Here is a 14,796-nt window from a genome sequence, read left to right on the forward strand (position 1 = left end):
GAGTGAGACTTCATCTCAAAAAAAAAATAAAGAAGTCTTTGCCCACTTCAGTCTTTTTCGGTAGTAGTTTCATAGTTTTAGGTTTTAGATTTGAGTCTTTCTTTTTTTTTTTTTTTTTTTGAGACGGAGTTTTGCTCTTGTTGCCCAGGCTGGAGTGCAATGGCACGATCTCGGCTCACCACAACCTCTGCCTCCCGGGTTCAAGTGATTCTCCTGCCTCAGCCCCCCAAGAAGCTGGGATACAGGCACGCACCACCACGCCCGGCTAATTTTGTATTTTTAGTAGAGATGAGGTTTCTCCATGTTAGTCAGGCTGGTCTCGAACTCCCAACCTCAGGTGATCCGCCCACCTCGGCCTCCCAAAGTGCTGGGATTACAGGCGTGAGCCACTGCGCCCGGCCAAGTCTTTCTTAATCCATTTATTTTTATTTTTTATTTTATTTTTTTTTTTTGAGACAGGGTCTCCCTCTGTCACCCAGGCTGGAATGCAGTGGTGCAATCTTGGCTCAATGCAGCCTCCGCCTCCCAGGTTCAAGTGATTCTCCTGCCTCAGCCTCCTGAGTAGGTGGGACTACAGGTGTGCACTACCATGTCCGGCTAATTTTTGTATTTTTGGTAGAAACGGGGTTTCACCATATCGGCCAGGATAGTCTGTATCTCTTGACCTCATGATCCACCCGCCTTGGCCTCCCAAAGTGCTGGGATTACAGGCGTGAGCCATCATGCCTGGCCAGTTCTATTTTTTTTTTTTGAGGCGGAGTCTCGCTGTCACCCAGGCTAGAGTGCAGTGGCGTGATCTCAGCTCACTGCAGGCTCCGCCCTCCGGGATTCACACCATTCTCCTGCCTCAGCCTCCCGTGAAGCTGGGACTACAGGTGCCCGCCACCTCGCCCGGCTAATTTTTTGTATTTTTAGTACAGACAGGGTTTCACCATGTTAGCCAGGATGGTCTCGATCTCCTGACTTCATGATCCGCCCGCCTCAGCCTCCCAAAGTGCTGGGATTACAAGTGTGAGCCACCACACCCGGCCAGTTCTATTTAATTATTTTAATTAGTTTGCCAAATTTATCTGATAGAATTCTGAATTCTTTCTCTGTGTTTGTCTTGAGAAATTCCTCAAAATAGCTATCTTGAATTATGTGTCTGAAAGGTCACATATCTCTGTTTCTCCAGGATTGGTCCTTGGTGCTTTATTTAGTTTCTTTGGTGAGGTCACGTTTTCCTGGATGGCGTTGATGCTTGTAGATATTCGTCAGTGTCTGGGCATTAAAGAGTTAGGTGTTTATCGTAGGCTTCACAGTCTGGGCTCATTTGTACCTGTCCTTCTTAGGAAGACTTTCCAGGTATTTGAAAGGACTTGGGTCTTGTGATCTAAGCTGGATCTACTTTAGGGGGAACCCCACACTCAGTCATGCTGTGACTCTTGCAGATTCAGAGAGCTATACCACCTTTGTGGTCTTGAAGAAATCTGAAAGAATGCCCTGCATTAACAGTTAGAGACTCTTGTTGGGTCTTCCCTCACTTTGTCCCAGCATCCCTCTGTCAGTGCTGAAGTGCCTGAAACTGGGGGTTGGGACAGAAGCACCCCTTTAGCTACCACCACTGGGACTGTGCTGGGTGACAGCTGAAGCCAGCACAGCACTAGGTTTCACCCAAGGCTCCTGTAACCACTACATGGCTATTGCCTGTGTTCCCTCAAGGCCCTAGCCGTGTACAGTCAGCAGGTGGCAAAGCCAGACAGGCTTATGTCCTTCTCCTTAGGACGGTGAGTTCCCCAGGCCTCAGATTGGTATAGAGATGCCATCCATGAGCCAGGGATTGGAGTAAAAATCCTTAGAAATCTACCTGGTGTTCCTTTGCACTGCAGCTGAGCTGGCACTCAAACTACATGTTACAGTCCTTCCCACTCTTCCATCCCCTTTCCACAGGCAGAGCAGCCTCACTCTGTGGCCACCACCAGCACAGGCCCACAGGGAGTGCTGTCAGACTACCACTGAGGTTCCATTAAGGGCTAGGAGCTCTTCAGTCAGCTTGTGGTGAATGTTGCCTGGTCTGAGGCTCACTCTTCAAGACTCACCCAGGGCAGGTCCAGCAATGTCATCCACGAGCCAAGGCCTGGAATGAGGGACCCCAAGAGGCTTCTTGGTGCTCTGTCCCTCTGTGGTTGAGCTGGTAGCTGAGGTGCAAGACAAGGTCCCCTTGACTTTTTCCTCTGTTATTCTCAAGCAGGTGTGGTCTCTGACCGTAAGCACCACAGCTAGCAGTGTGCTGTGAGCTAGCAGTGTGCTGTGTTATATCTGAAGCTGGCATGTCTCAGAGTCTCACCCAGTGCCATCGCATACTACCTGGGTACTGCTGCTAGTTATTCAGGGTCCAAGGGTTGTTTAGTTGGAAGGTGATGGGTCCTCCCATGACTGAGTTCTTCCCTTCAAGGCAGCGGGTTCTGTTTTGGTCCAGAGTGTGTCTAGAAATATTATCTGGGTGGGCCTGGAATGGGTCCTCACAACCCTGCCCAGTGCCCGATCCTGTGGCTGAGGTGACATCCAAAATGCAAGACAAAGTTCTTTTTGCTGTCCCCTCTCCTCTCCTCGAGTGGAAGGAAGGAGCCAAGTAGCCTGGGGTTGCGGGAGGGGTGGCACAAGCACGCCCTTAGCTACCCTAACTGGTGTCTCAGTAGGTTGTGCTCTCCCAACCCAACCAGGTCCACTGACTTGGAGCCCAGCTCAGCAGAGGACATGCCTAGGGATTGCAGTCCTTGTGGCCTCGATCGCCTTTCAAGTTTATTTAGGACTTCAGAGCCCTCCAGCCCTCAGTGGCAACGCTTGCCAGATCTCAAGTCCCGACCATTGGGGGTGGGCGATTCCCCTCTGGCTGGGCTGCTCCATATGCTCACTCCCTGGGTAGGTGTCCATTGAGTTCAGCCCAGTTTTGCTTTCTGCTATGACAGGAAGCACTGAGTTCCATGCAACGTCTGACAGTCACTGTGCTTTTCCTTCCCAGGAGCACAGATTCTCCACAACAGGCAGGCACTGCTGGGGGATGAGGAGGGGTGGCATTGGCAACTCAAGACTCTACAGCCCCTTTTAGTTCCATTTCCAGTAATACAAAATTAAATCCAGATACTGTGAGTGCTCACTTGATTTTTGGTTCGTACAAAGGTGATTTTTGTGTGTGTTGATAGTGTTTAAATTTGGTGTTCTGGGCCAGGCATGGTGGGTGGCTCACAGCTGTAATCCCAGCACTTTGGGTGGCTGAGGCAGGCGGATCAACTGAAGTCAGGAATTCGAGACCAGCCTGGCCAACATGGCAAAACTACATCTCTACTAAAAATACAAAAATTAGTTGGGTGTGGTGGCAGGCGCCTGTAATCCCAGCTACTTGGGAGGCTGAGGCAGGAAGAATTAGGGAGAATTGCTTGAACCCAGGAGGCAGAGGTTGCAATGAGCCAAGATCGTGCCACTGTACTCCAGCCACGGTGACAGAGAGAGACTCTATTAAAAAAAAAAAATTGGTGTTCTGTTAAGGGTGTGATGGATGCTGCTTTCTATTCTGCCATCCTGCTCTGTTGCACCTCTGGAACTCAGTCCTTTCAATCGGGAACACTAGAGAAACCCTAAACCCTAGGCTCTAAGTCCATAACACAGGTTGTATGGAGGTATTCCCATTTCAGTGAAACTGTAAACACTTAGAAGGTCAGCCCTGGATTTGGTAGCAATATGTGAAATGCTCAAAGATAAAACTGATCAGAGTGGGGAGGTGATGTTACTTCAGTTCCGTCTGGCTCCACATTGGAGAAAGGAACATGGGGTTAAGGGAGGAGGAAGGAAGACAGCGTTGAGGCTCATTCTGTCATCCAGGTGATGTTTAATGGATGATTGTTGGCCGAGGAGATGTCGCTAGAATTGTGATTTACATTTGGTAAAACAGCAGCTAGATTTTCTAATGTGATTGGTAAGGACATGCAAGAGGGTTTCAGGTATGACGCTGGGGTTTTTTTGTTTTTGCTTTTTATTTTTTTAGGTGGAGTCTTGTTCTATCACCAGGCTGGAGTGCAGTAGCATGATCTCTGCTCACTGCAACCTCTGCCTCCCAGGTTCAAGCAATTCTCCTGCCTCAGCCTCCTGAGTAGCTGGGACTACAGGAGGTACACACCATCACGCCCGGCTAATTTTTGTAATTTTAGTAGACACAGAGTTTCACTGTATTGGTCAGGCTGGTCTTGAACTCCTGACCTCAGGTGATCCACCCGCCTCAGCCTTCCAAAGTGCTGGGATTACAGGCTTGAGCCACCGTGCCCGGCAACCCTAGGGTTTTTGGTCTTAGCAGCAGCAGTGATAGAAGCTGTATCAGCTGAGATGAGCAAGTTGGGAGTAGGCATAATAGTCACTGGGGATATAAGGAGGGTTGTTTTCACCATGCTCAGAGCCTGAGATGCTTGTCCACATAGGTTGGGATATCTCGGAAGGAATTGATATTGGAGACATCCAGTATATGATAGCTAATGTGTGGACTAAGGTGCGTTAGCCATGGGTCCCATTTTGGAGGGCACACTTCATAATAAGGTAGTAAATCTTTTAGGGAGCCAGAAAGGACTGGTTGGAGGCTGAGGACTAGATGTTTTGCCTGGTTCCCTGGGTGACATTATTGGCATTTATAACCTGTGTTATGCATTCACACAGGAGAGGGAGGTAAGTGACAATGAATGTAGGGTGTGTCAGAGGGCATAGCTTGTCATGGGGTGGACTTCCGTGGAGATAATAGAGATGAGATGCAGGCAGAAGTACAGGAGCAATTGAGGGAAAGGTCATCATTGCCAAGGGGTTGGCAAGTGTAGCACAGAAGTGGAATAAGGTCATGGACAGCTGAAGCCACACATGGTTCTGTGTTGCTGTGGAACCATGCAAGGAGGCCTTCATAGAATTACTTGAGACCACCACTCCTTTTAGGATCCAATAGAATTGCAATTCTGTGGTAATATTGGATCCGGTTTGAATGGGCCATACACTCTGGATGGTGTCAGCTACGATGTAGTGTAAGGCCAAAAATGAAGGCCCAAAGTGATTTGCCACCTGGATGCCTGGTGATACTGGTACGACCACAAATGGCCTGAGTGCAAGTTTCTTTCCCATTTAACTCTCTTTTTATATATTTAAAATTTTTTCCTTCGTGTGTGTGTGTGTGTGTGTGTGTGTGTATGTATGTAGAAAAAGACCTTGCCGTGTTGTCCAGGCCGGTCTTGAACTCCTGGAATCAAGCAGTTCTTCCACTTTGGCCTCCCAGAGTGCAGGATTACAGGTGTGAGACACCATGACTGGCCACTTCACACTCTTAAGTAATGTGTCTGAACGGGTGCAGCGTCTCATGCCTATAATCCCAGCACTTCAGGAGGCTGAGGTGGGTGGATCATTTGACATCAGGAGTTTGAAACCAGCCTGCCCAATATGGTGAAATGCCATCTCTGTTAAAAATATAGAAATTAGCCAGGCGTGGTGGCAAATGCTTGTAATCCCAGCTGATCGGGAGGCTGAGGCAGGATAATTGCTTGAACCCAGGAGGTGGAGGTTGCAGTGAGGTGAGATCATGCCACTACACTTCAGCCTGGCGACAGAGTGAGACTCTGTCTCAAACAAACAAACAAAATATACTTTCAGTTGTAGAGGCCAGTGGTGTGTGTGGCAGTCAGCTGGGGATGGACAAGGAATGTACCTGGAAGTCTAAAGAATCAGGTGCATAGGGCTGGGTGCGGTGGCTCACGCTTGTAATCCCAGCACTTTGGGAGGCCGAGGTGGGCAGATCACGAGGTCAGGAGATCGAGACCATCCTGGCTAACATGGTGAAACCCCGTCTCTACTAAAAATACAAAAAAAAAAAGAAATTAGCCGGGCGTGGTGGCGGGCACCTGTAGTTCCAGCTACTTGGAGAGGCTGAGGCAGGAGAATGACGTCAACCCAGGAGGCAGAGCTTGCAGTGAGCCGAGATTGCGCCACTGCACTCCAGCCTGGGCGACACAGCGAGACTCCGTCTCAAAAAAAAAAAGAATCAGGTGCATTCAGAGAGGGTATCTCTGCTGTGCTGAAGGTGCCACATTGGGCTTTCTATGACCTCGGCCATACTAGGGGAAGTGCCTGTCAGGAGGGGGTGGACTTTATGTCACAGCCACCACATAGATACTTATTTGTTCAACTAACTATTGTTGTTGGTGGCTGTACCCCATGACCAATCGGCCTAGTTTCTCCTATGATTTGAGGACCTTGAGAGGAGGATGTGCGAGAGTAGATGTGTGGGAGAGATGGATTGTGATACGTCAGCGTAGGGGCGGTTTGTAGTTTCATCTGTTAACATCATAACAGGGCACAGTGACTTTTGAAGACGTGGCTGTGAACTTTACCTGGGAGGAATGGAATCTCCTTAGTGAGGCTCAGAGATGCCTGTACCGTGATGTGACGCTGGAGAACCTGGCACTTATATCCTCCCTGGGTAAGTTGCTCACACTCACCCTGTGACCTGAGCTAGTCTCTGTTCCCCCCTCTTTCTCCATTGGCAAGATTTTCTCATGTCAGGAGCATGGACACAGCTTCCTGCTTCAGTTCTATGGGTAGGTTCTTGGTTGGTAGGACTGAGGTGTACATACTGCCCTACTCCTTTCTTGGAGCAGCCCCAACACCTGCTTCACTGCAGGCTCCCAGGGAGGGATTCATAGTCAGAAGCCCACCTTGTTAGTCCTGTGGATGTTTGGGTGTCCTTGTCCAGATTTCAGGTTCCTGTGTACCCAGAGTCTACTTCCTTTCTCTAGCTGCTATTTTCTTATGCCTTCCTGTGGCAGGAATTGCCTTTACAGACTACATCACTGCCTACATAGACCAGAGGCTGTTCTTACAAGACCTTCTTTAGAAATTCTCCTTGAAATACTCAGTTTTTTTCTCTTGTGGGCTTTCATGGGCTGAGTTGTTCTGAGGCACCGTTGGCTGTTCCCTTGTTCTGTCTTTCCCTTAGTCTGTACGTTATTCATTTCCATGTATTTGGTCATCCTTCTGGTGGGAGGCACAGTCCTCCATTTGATCCAGAAGCTGCAAATGAATTCAGCCTCAGCATAATGGGCTCAGAAGGAATGAGTGCCTCAAGAGTGGCACCCTGGGCTGGGGATGGTGGCTCATTCCTGTAATCCCAGCACTTTGGGAGGCCCAGGCAGTTGGATCATGAGGTCACGAGTTCAAGACCAGCCTGGCCAAGATGGTGAAACCCTGTGTCTACTAAAAATACCAAAATTAGTCAGGCCTGGTGGCACATGCCTGTAATCCCAGCGACTCAGGAGGCTGAGGCAGAGAATTTCTTGAACCCAGGAAGGGAGGTTGCGGGGAGCCCAGATCACGCCACTGCACTCCAGCCTGGGTGACAGAGTGAGACTCTGTCTCAAAAAAAAAAAAAAAAAGAGTGGCACCCTGGAGGAGGTCATGGAGTCAGGGCTTTATTGAAAGCATACCAACAACCTGTTCTATTTTAGTAGTATTTTTGTGGCAAGGGAAGTAGGCACACATAATTTGTCTTTTCTTCCTCATTCTTGAGAGAATCACGCTTGTCACTTCTCTATCTTATCACTTCTACTCTTTTTTTTAACCTTTGACCTACTCATACACGAACTTGTACCCTAATATCCATTCTCCTATCTAATCTTCACATCTCTGGACCCCAAATCTCATCCATTTTACATACGTCACCATCTACAGTGTTTTCTCCAGTGTTGGCATAGAGATTTTGTTAACAAATATATATACTTTGTTAAACTCTCCTCAAGCAGTAGCTGCTGTGTTGTGCTTGTGTTTTCCTTGTCCTGGACAAATCCCTCTCTACAGCACTCACATGTCATGAGGACATAAAGTTCTGCAGATGAGTGCTTTGCAGATGTGGGAATTGTAGACCCTGCCTGTACTCCCTGTGTTACATACATGGTTGTGTCCTGTATCCTATGAGGCCTCCTACACTCTGTGACCTTTATAGTCCAGTAATAATAAATAGCACCATCTTCCACCCGAAGCCAACATTCTGTTCCTCCAAGTATTTCCTTGGAATAATTCCTCAGTTTGTCAGATACACTTGTGGGTGGTCTATGCCTTCCCACCAGAGTTAACATGCACTTCACCAGCATTTTCTTGCTTTCAGGTTGTTGGTGTGGAGTGGAAGATGAGGCGGCACCTTCTAAGCAGAATATTTATATACAAAGAGAGACTCAGGTCAGGACTCCTATGGCAGGTGTGTCTCCCAAGAAGGCCCCCCACTGTGAGATGTGTGGCCCCATCTTGGGAGACATTTTGCATGTGGCAGATCATCAGGGAACACATAACAAGCAGAAACTGCACAGGTGTGAGTCCTGGGGGAATAAATTGTATGACAGTGGAAACTTTCATCAGCCCCAGAATGAGTACATTGGAGAGAAGCCCTACAGAGGCAGTGTTGAGGAGGCGTTGTTTGTGAAGAGGTGTAAGTTCCATGTGTCAGGGGAGTCATCTGTCTTCAGTCAGAGTGGGAAGGACTTTTTGCCCAGGTCAGGATTACTCCAGCAGGAGGCCAGTCACACTGGGGAGAAGTTAAACAGCAAAACTGAGTGTGTGTCTCCCATTCAGTGGGGGGGAGCTCACTATAGCCGTGGAGAATCCATGAAACATTTTAGCACCAAACATATACTCAGTCAGCACCAGAGACTTCTCCCTGGAGAAGAATGTTATGTGTGCTGTGAATGTGGGAAATCCTTTAGCAAATATGTTAGCTTCAGTAATCATCAGAGAGTTCACACTGTGAAAAGACCTTATGAATGTGGAGAATGTGGGAAATCCTTTAGCAAATATGATAGCTTCAGTAATCATCAGAGAGTTCACAGTGAAAAAAGACCTTATGAATGTGGAGAATGTGGGAAATCCTTTAGCAAATATGATAGCTTGAGTAATCATCAGAGAGTTCACACTGACAAAAAACATGAATGTGGAGAATGTGGGAAATCCTTTAGTCAAAAGAGCAGCCTCATTCAACATCAGCGATTTCACACTGGAGAAAAACCTTATGGGTGTGAAGAATGTGGGAAATATTTTAGTTCAGAAGGACATCTTAGGAGCCATCAACGAGTTCACACCGGAGAAAGACCTTACAAGTGTGGAGAATGTGTGAAGTCTTTCAGTCATAATCGCAGCCTTGTTCACCATCAGCGAGTTCACAGTGGAGAAAGACCTTATCAGTGTGGAGAATGTGGGAAATCTTTCAGTCAAAAGGGCAACCTCGTTCTACACCAGCGAGTTCACACTGGAGCAAGACCTTATGAGTGTGGAGAATGTGGGAAATCATTTAGTTCAAAAGGACATCTTAGGAACCATCAGCACATTCACACTGGAGACAGACTTTATGAGTGTGGAGAGTGTGGGAAATCTTTTAGTCATAAGGGCACCCTCATTCTACATCAGCGAGTTCACCCTAGAGAAAGATCTTATGGGTGTGGAGAATGTGGGAAATCTTTTAGTTCAGTCGGGCACCTTAGGAGCCATCAGCGCGTTCATACTGGAGAAAGGCCTTATGAGTGTGGAGAATGTGGGAAATCTTTTAGTCATAATCGCAGCCTTGTTCACCATCAGCGCATGCACACTGGAGAAAGACCTTACAAGTGTGGAGACTGTGGGAAATCTTTTAATGAAAAAGGACACCTTAGGAACCATCAGCGAGTTCACACTACAGAAAGACCTTTTAAGTGTGGGGAATGTGGGAAATGTTTTAGTCACAGGGGTAACCTCATTCTACACCAGCATGGCCATACTGGAGAAGAGCCTTATGTATGTAGGGAATGTGGAAAAGTATTTAAGCAGAAGTCTCATCTCCTTGTACACCAGAGAATTCACACTGGAGAAAAGCCATATGCTTGTGAAGCTTGTCAGAAATTTTTTAGAAACAAGTACCAACTCATTGCACATCAGAGAGTTCACAATGGAGAAAGGCCTTATGAATGCAATGATTGTGGAAAATCATTTACCCACAGCTCTACATTCTGTGTTCATAAGCGAATTCACACTGGAGAAAAGCCTTATGAGTGCAGTGAATGTGGAAAATCTTTTGCTGAAAGCTCCAGTTTCACTAAACACAAGCGAATTCACACTGGAGAAAAGCCTTATGAGTGCAATGAATGTGGAAAATGTTTTGCAGAAAGCTCCAGTCTCACTAAACACAAGAGAGTTCACACTGGAGAAAAGCCTCATAAATGTGAGAAATGTGGGAAATTATTTAATAAGGAGTCTCGCCTCCTTGTACACCAGAGTTCACACTGGAGAAAAGCCATATGAGTGTGAGGATTGTCAGAAAGTTTTTAGCAAGAAGGACCACCTCATTGCACACCAGAGAGTTCACATTGGAGAAAGGCCATATGAATGCAATGATTGTGGGAAGTCATCTACCCACAGCTCTGCATTCTGTGTTCATAAGAGAGTTCACACTGGTCACACCACCTTATGAGTGCAGTGAATGTGGGAAATCCTTTGCTGAAACTTTCAGTCTTGTTAAACACAGGAGAGTTCACACTGGAGTAAGGTCTTGTGATTGCAGCAAATGTGGAAAAAAGGTTACCTGAAGGTCTTCTCTCCTTGAATGTCAGAGAGTTCATACTAGACAAATGAAATACATTTGGGCAATTTTGTAGCCACACCTCTGTGCTCCTTCAAGATCAGGGAGTTAACACTGGATCAGGGCCTTACCAGTGTGACATGTGAGATATTTATGTAGAAATCTAGCTTCATAACACACAGGAGACTTCCCACTGCAGAAATGCCTTTTGAATGTAATGAATGCAAGAAAGCCTTCAGCCTTTTTTTTGGAGCCTCGAACATTGACATGAGAAAAACACCATAGATGTATATGGAATGTTATTTCTTTTTCAGTGTAACCCTTTGAGGGTGCCGCCTACCTAGATTTAATGTCATTTATTGAGCATCTGCAAAAGTTCCAAGCATGCGGCAGCTAAAGTGCATTTTTCACTCTACCCAGGCACCTTGCTAGATTTTTTTTGACAGGGTGTCACTGTGTCGCTCAGGATGGCGTGCAGTGGTGCGTTCACATTTCACTGCACCCTCGATCTCCCAGGCATAAGTGATTCTGTTGCCTCAACCTCCTGAGTAGCTGAAACCATAGGCATGCACTACCATGCTCCACTAATTTTTTTAAGTTTTGGAGAGACAGGGTCTCACCATGTTGCCCAGGCTGGTCTTAAACTCCTGGCTCAAGCGATCCTCTCACTTTGGCCTCTAAACATTTTCAGATTAGAGGTGTGAGTTACTGTGCCTGGCCTTTTTTTTTTTTTTTTAACTTTTAATTTCTGATTGAGTCACAGAAGGATTTGTTGAGTAGCTTCAGCACTTCTTCGTCATTTTTTTCTGTCTGATAAGTCATGGCATGGACGTTACCCATTTTTGTCCCAGAGGCCTCTTATGTTGACTTGAAAAGATGGACTATGTCTTTCAGAGATCTTGTGGGTATCACATCAATCTTGACAAATTTTCTACCTTCCAAGTCATGATCCTAAGAACAGCTTGCCTCCCATTTCTCCGGTTTGTGCTATTATGAAGGCCTTATTGTTTCAGCCTTCTTCAATCTTGAGAGTTGTTGTCACTGTACGGGTGGTTCAGAAACAAGTAGGTCCTGTTACTATGAAGGGGGTCACAGCTTTTGTTGGCATAGCTAAACTCTTTGTGGCTAATGGAACGGTATGAATGCAGAACATAGCTTTCTCCACTTGTGGACTGCTTTGCACAGCTGCCAGAGGCCTCCAAAGAAGGCCTTCAGCGCTTTGTGGTCTTTATCTGTAGCATGGATACTAAAATTTGTGGGTTCATAGGTCAGCTGGATACAGGGCATTTTTTGTGACAATTTCTGGCGTTTTTTGAACAAGACAAAATTCTTTTACGAGATATATTGCGTTATACTTGGTACAGCTGTGGGAAGTCTGTTCCCCAGCTGTTGCAATGCAGACACATGCCCTGATATCCAGAATTCCGTAGGATAACATCACAGATTGTAATGCTATCAGGTGAAATTATAATTTTATAGAATTACTTTATTTATAGGCAGTGGAGGAGACAGAATAGTGTAACTGCAACTCATGTCTATTTTTTTTTTTTTTTTTTTGAGACAGAGTCTTGCCCTGTCGCCCAGGCTGGAGTGCAATGGCATAATCTTGGCTCATGGCAACCTCCACCTCCCAGGTTCAAATGATTCTCCTGCCTCAGCCTCCCGAGTAGCTGGGACTACAGGCACATGCCACCACACCCAGCTAATTTTTGTATTTTTAGTAGAGATGGGATTTCATCATGTTGGCCAGGCTGGTCTCGAACTCCTGACCTTGTGATCTGGCCTCAGCCTCCCAAAGTGCTGAGATTACAGGTGTGAGCCACTGCATGCAGCATAATGCGTGTCTTTTAAAAGGGCATCCACAATGATCCAGTCACTACGTATGTGATGAATATGCAGATACAGGAATTATCAGGACTTCCATAATGATGAATGTTGTATTGCTGAGGCCATTGTCCGAGGAAATAATCTAAAGGTTTTGTGAATTCCTGTACCGATTCTGGGCTGTTCTCCTCAAGGTCATTCCTGCATTAGCAGGAGGAAGATGATAGGAGAAGGGAGATCTCAGTTCAGTGATGTGGTCTTTGTGACCAGCCAGCCAGTTAATCAGGTGGAAATGGCCTTACTGCCACATCAATATTTGCTACCATGGAGGCTAGTTTTCCCACTTGGGGCATGAGAAGAATTGGTGTAGTCAGCATAGAGTTGCCAAACCTGTTTTCCAAAACTAATGGTAAATCTATATTTTTCTTTTGAACTGCATTTTATTATTATTTATTTTGAGACAGAGTCTCGCTCTGTTGCCCAGGCTGGATGGAGTGCAGTGGCACAATCTCGGCTCACTGCAAGCTCTGCCTCCTGGGTTCACGCCATTCTTCTGCCTCAGCCTCCCGAGTAGCTGGGACTACAGGTGCCCGCCACCACGCCTGGCTAATTTTTTGTATCTTTACTAGAGATGGGGTTTCACCATGTTAACCAGAATGGTCTCTATCTCCTGATCTCGTGATCTGCCCGCCTTGGCCTCCCAAAGTGCTGGGATTACAGGCATGAGCCACCGCGCCCAATCTTTTTTTTTTTTTTTTGACAGAGTCTCACTGTCACCCAGGCTGGAGTGCAGTGGCATGACCTCGGCTCATTGCAACCTCTACCTCCTAGGTTCAAGCAATTCTTCTGGCTCAGTCTCCCGTGTAGGTGGGACTGGAAGCATGTGCCACCATGCCTGGCCAATTTTTGTATTTTTAGTAGAGATGGAGTTTTGCCATGTTGGCCAGGCTGATCTCAGACTCCTGACCTCAGGTGATATGCCTGCCTCAGCCTCCCAAAGTGGTGGGATTACAGGTGTGAGCCACTGCTGCCAGTCTGAAGTATATTTTAAAGCTGTGATAAGTTATAAATGACAGTAAGCTATGCATATTTAAGCTGTAGTATGTGATAAATCTGGAGTTTCATGTAATCCCATGAAACCATTAACATAGTCACAATAATGAACTTAACACTTTTATGTTTACCTGGAACCGTTTTATAAAGGCTTTCTTTCTGTTCTGCAGACAACCAATGATTTACTTTGCTGTACAGTAGAGTACTTTCCATTTTCTGGAATTTTGGATGAGTGATGTAATAAAGTGTTTCCTCTTATAATCCCTGGGTGCTCTCTCGTATCATTTTTTTGTTGCTTTTTAATGACCAAAATGTTTTCTTTTTTCTTTTTTTTATTTTTATTTTTTTGAGATGAAGTCTTGCTCTGTGCCCAGCCTGGAGTGCAGTGGTGTGATCTCGGCTCACTGCAAGCTCCGCCTCCCGAGTTCACGCCATTCTCCTGCCTCAGCCTCCTGAGCATCTGGGACTATAGGCATCTGTCACCACGCCCGGCTAATTTTTTTTTTTTTTTTTTTTTTTTTTTTTGAGACGGAGTCTCGCTCTGTTGCCCAGGCTGGAGTGCAGTGGCGCGATCTCGGCTCACTGCAAGCTCCGGCTCCCGGGTTCATGCCATTCTCCTGCCTCAGCCTCCCCGGGTTCACGCCATTCTCCTGCCTCAGCCTCCCGAGTAGCTGGGACTACAGGCGCCCGCCAACACACCCGGCTAATTTTTTGTATTTTTAGTAGAGACGGGGTTTCACCGTGTTAGCCAGGATGGTCTCGATCTCCTGACCTCGTGATCCGCCCGCCTCGGCCTCCCAAAGTGCTGGGATTACAGGCTTGAGCCACCGCGCCCGGCCATCGGCTAATTTTTTTGTATTTTTAGTAGAGACGAGGTTTCACCGTGTTAGGCAGGATGGTCTCGATCTCCTGACCTCGTGATTCACCCGTCTCAGCCTCCCAAAGTGCTGGGATTACAGGCTAGAGGCACTACGCCCGGACCAAAATGTGTTTATTTAATATTCATCACAAGGGCTCTACCAAGGCTTAAATTAAAAGACAAAAGAAAAATAGTACCACAGCTCAAGATACAGAGTTCTACACAGAAATCATGGAAAGGGCAGACCATCTAAGGAAAAATTAAAAAGACAACACAAGGATAGGCTGGGCACCCTGGGTCAGAGCTCCTGGCTGGTGACCTAATTTGAGTAGCTTTCTTGCAGGTACTTATTTTTATTTTTATTTATTTATTTATTTATTTATTTATTTTTGAAACAGAGTTTCACTCTTGTTGCCCAGGCTGTAGTGCAATAGCGAGATCTCGGCTCACCGCAACCTCCACCTCCTGG

The 14,796-nt window shown here is 46.6% G+C and overlaps 1 protein-coding gene across 3 annotated transcripts in view; it reads left to right on the forward strand.

Annotated features, from left to right (window-relative positions):
* The window catches only part of LOC129461026 (zinc finger protein 417), a 53,587-nt gene extending 39,858 nt beyond the window's left edge, over positions 1–13,729 (forward strand). For 2 of the 3 annotated variants that reach the window (XM_063615274.1, XM_055239795.2), the window contains exons 2-3: positions 6,352–6,478; positions 8,159–13,729. In XM_063615274.1, the coding sequence (XP_063471344.1) occupies positions 6,352–6,478; positions 8,159–10,314 (2,283 nt within the window). In that variant the 3' untranslated portion in view covers positions 10,315–13,729. Of the gene's footprint in view, positions 1–470; positions 5,091–6,351; positions 6,479–8,158 lie in introns of those variants that run through there. The other variant, XM_055239794.2, reaches the window with a different exon arrangement.
* Positions 13,730–14,796: the final 1,067 nt, after the last annotated feature.

The sequence above is a fragment of the Symphalangus syndactylus genome, chromosome 13, assembly GCF_028878055.3.
Source record: "Symphalangus syndactylus isolate Jambi chromosome 13, NHGRI_mSymSyn1-v2.1_pri, whole genome shotgun sequence".
NCBI lineage: Eukaryota > Metazoa > Chordata > Mammalia > Primates > Hylobatidae > Symphalangus > Symphalangus syndactylus.